Source organism: Dasypus novemcinctus, unplaced genomic scaffold (assembly GCF_030445035.2).
Source record: "Dasypus novemcinctus isolate mDasNov1 unplaced genomic scaffold, mDasNov1.1.hap2 scaffold_69, whole genome shotgun sequence".
Taxonomy (NCBI): domain Eukaryota; kingdom Metazoa; phylum Chordata; class Mammalia; order Cingulata; family Dasypodidae; genus Dasypus; species Dasypus novemcinctus.
Window position 1 is genome coordinate 3,038,388 of NW_026688628.1, and position 1,929 is coordinate 3,040,316.

The window sequence follows — 1,929 nt, forward strand, 5'->3', positions numbered from 1 at the left end:
AGTATTTAACAAAAAAACAGAAGAATAAACATTTTAAATTTAGAGACCCTGATAGTATCAATATATAAATAGTTTTCACCACAGATAATATCTACATATCAAGAGTTGTAAGTGATTCTTTTGAACAGAGAAACCTATGCACATTCAAGTAGTACATGGAGAAGCATGAGAAATATATGGTGGCATTTAATGGGAATGATTTAGTGGTCATGGAATGGATCATAATTGATTATAATATATTGATAAGCTCTGAATAAATAGTACCCTCCAACCTCTACTCAGATTTTAAAAGGTTATCACATTATCATAAATATTAACATACACAAAACCTGACTAATGAGATGGGGATGAATAGAAATTACCTATATGAAATCTTTTTAATGTTCTGGGCAAATATTTAACTTCCAGTAGATACATTTTTAACTAGTAAATGATAGAAAGAGATGCAAACATATGCACAAGCTTGTAAATATTACATTTTACTGCTACGCCAATTCTGAAGACAAGTGTAAAAGGCAGGGAGCCCAAAGGAGAATAGGAAGTATGTTATAACCTGACCAAAACATTTTAATAGAATATAAATGTGTTAATGTGAGGCAATATATGAGCTTAGATTAATTCCTTCCACATGTGAATCTTCCATGTTTCTTAGGGATTATTTGTCTGACTCTTCATGGCCAAGGGAAATGTTCCTAAGATGCCCAACTCCAGCACAGTGACTGAATTCCCGCTTACAAGGTTTTCTGATGTGTGGGAGCTCAGAGCCTTACATGCCTTGCTGTTATTACTGATGTACTTCGCAACCCTGGTGGGGAATCTTCTCATTGTCATACTAATCACCTTTGATTGGAAACTTCACACCCCCATGTATTTCTTCATTAGGAATCTGTCTGTTTTAGACATGTGCTACATTTCTGTCACAGTCCCCAAGGCATGTGTCATCTTCCTGCTTGACAGCACGGCAATCTCCATGGCTGGATGTGCAGCTCAGCTCTTCCTCGTGGACATATTTGTGACAGTAGAGCTGCTGTTCATCACAATCATGGCTTGTGACCGTTATGTGGCCATCTGCCAGCCCCTCCACTACCCCGTGATCATGAACCCTCGGGTCTGTGTCCAGATGACTCTGGCCTCTGTACTCAGTGATCTGGTCCACTCTGGATTCCAAACTGGCAACACATTCAGGCTGTCCTTCTGTCAGTCCAACATAGTCCATCAGTTCTTCTGTGACCTGTCCTCTCTTCTGAAGCTCTCCTGCACTGACACTTTAAACAATGAAATTTTAATTTTCATCTCTTCAGTGGTGATTGCTGGTGGCTGCTTTGCCTTCATCATCATGTCTTATATTCACATATTTTCTACTGTGCTCATGTTTCCAACCAGGGGTGAGCGAAGAAAGGCTTTTTCCACCTGTGTCCCTTACATCGTTGTGTTAACAATTTTTGTCAGCTCAGGTGCTGCTGTGTATGTGAAGCCAGTCTCCAGCTCACCCACATTTCAGGATACACTCTCTTCTGTGTTCTATTCTATAGTCCCTCCTTTCTTGAATCCAATCATCTGTAGTCTTAGAAACAAGTGGATAAAGGAAGCTGTAAAGAGAGTTATGAGGAGAAAGCTTTACTCAGGAAAAAGATAGCATAGTTGTTTGAAGCTGAATTTTTCAATCAATTCTCAGACTAACATTTCAGGGAATTTCTGTTTACCTGGGATTCGTTAGTGCTCCCCCTTGATCACAGAGCAGGTCTTTCCCTCCCAGTGTTTATGTCTGTTTATCTTTGATCTTTTTAAAAACACTTTTTGTAAAGCAATCTGAACTCTAATCTAATCAGGGTATGTACCACTGTTGATGAATTATCACAAAGGGACTTAATAGATAATCAATCAGTAGCCAAGTAAAGAAAATTGTGTCATTTTTCAAAGTCTTTTCTT

General features: G+C 38.6%; 1 protein-coding gene across 1 annotated transcript; it reads left to right on the forward strand.

Moving 5' to 3' along the window:
• Positions 1-673: 673 nt before the first annotated feature.
• On the forward strand, positions 674-1,636 carry LOC131277860 (olfactory receptor 14C36-like). The gene has a single exon (XM_058292958.1). The coding sequence runs from the start codon at positions 674-676 to the stop codon at positions 1,634-1,636; it is 963 nt and encodes a 320-aa protein (XP_058148941.1).
• The last annotated feature ends 293 nt before the right edge of the window (positions 1,637-1,929 follow it).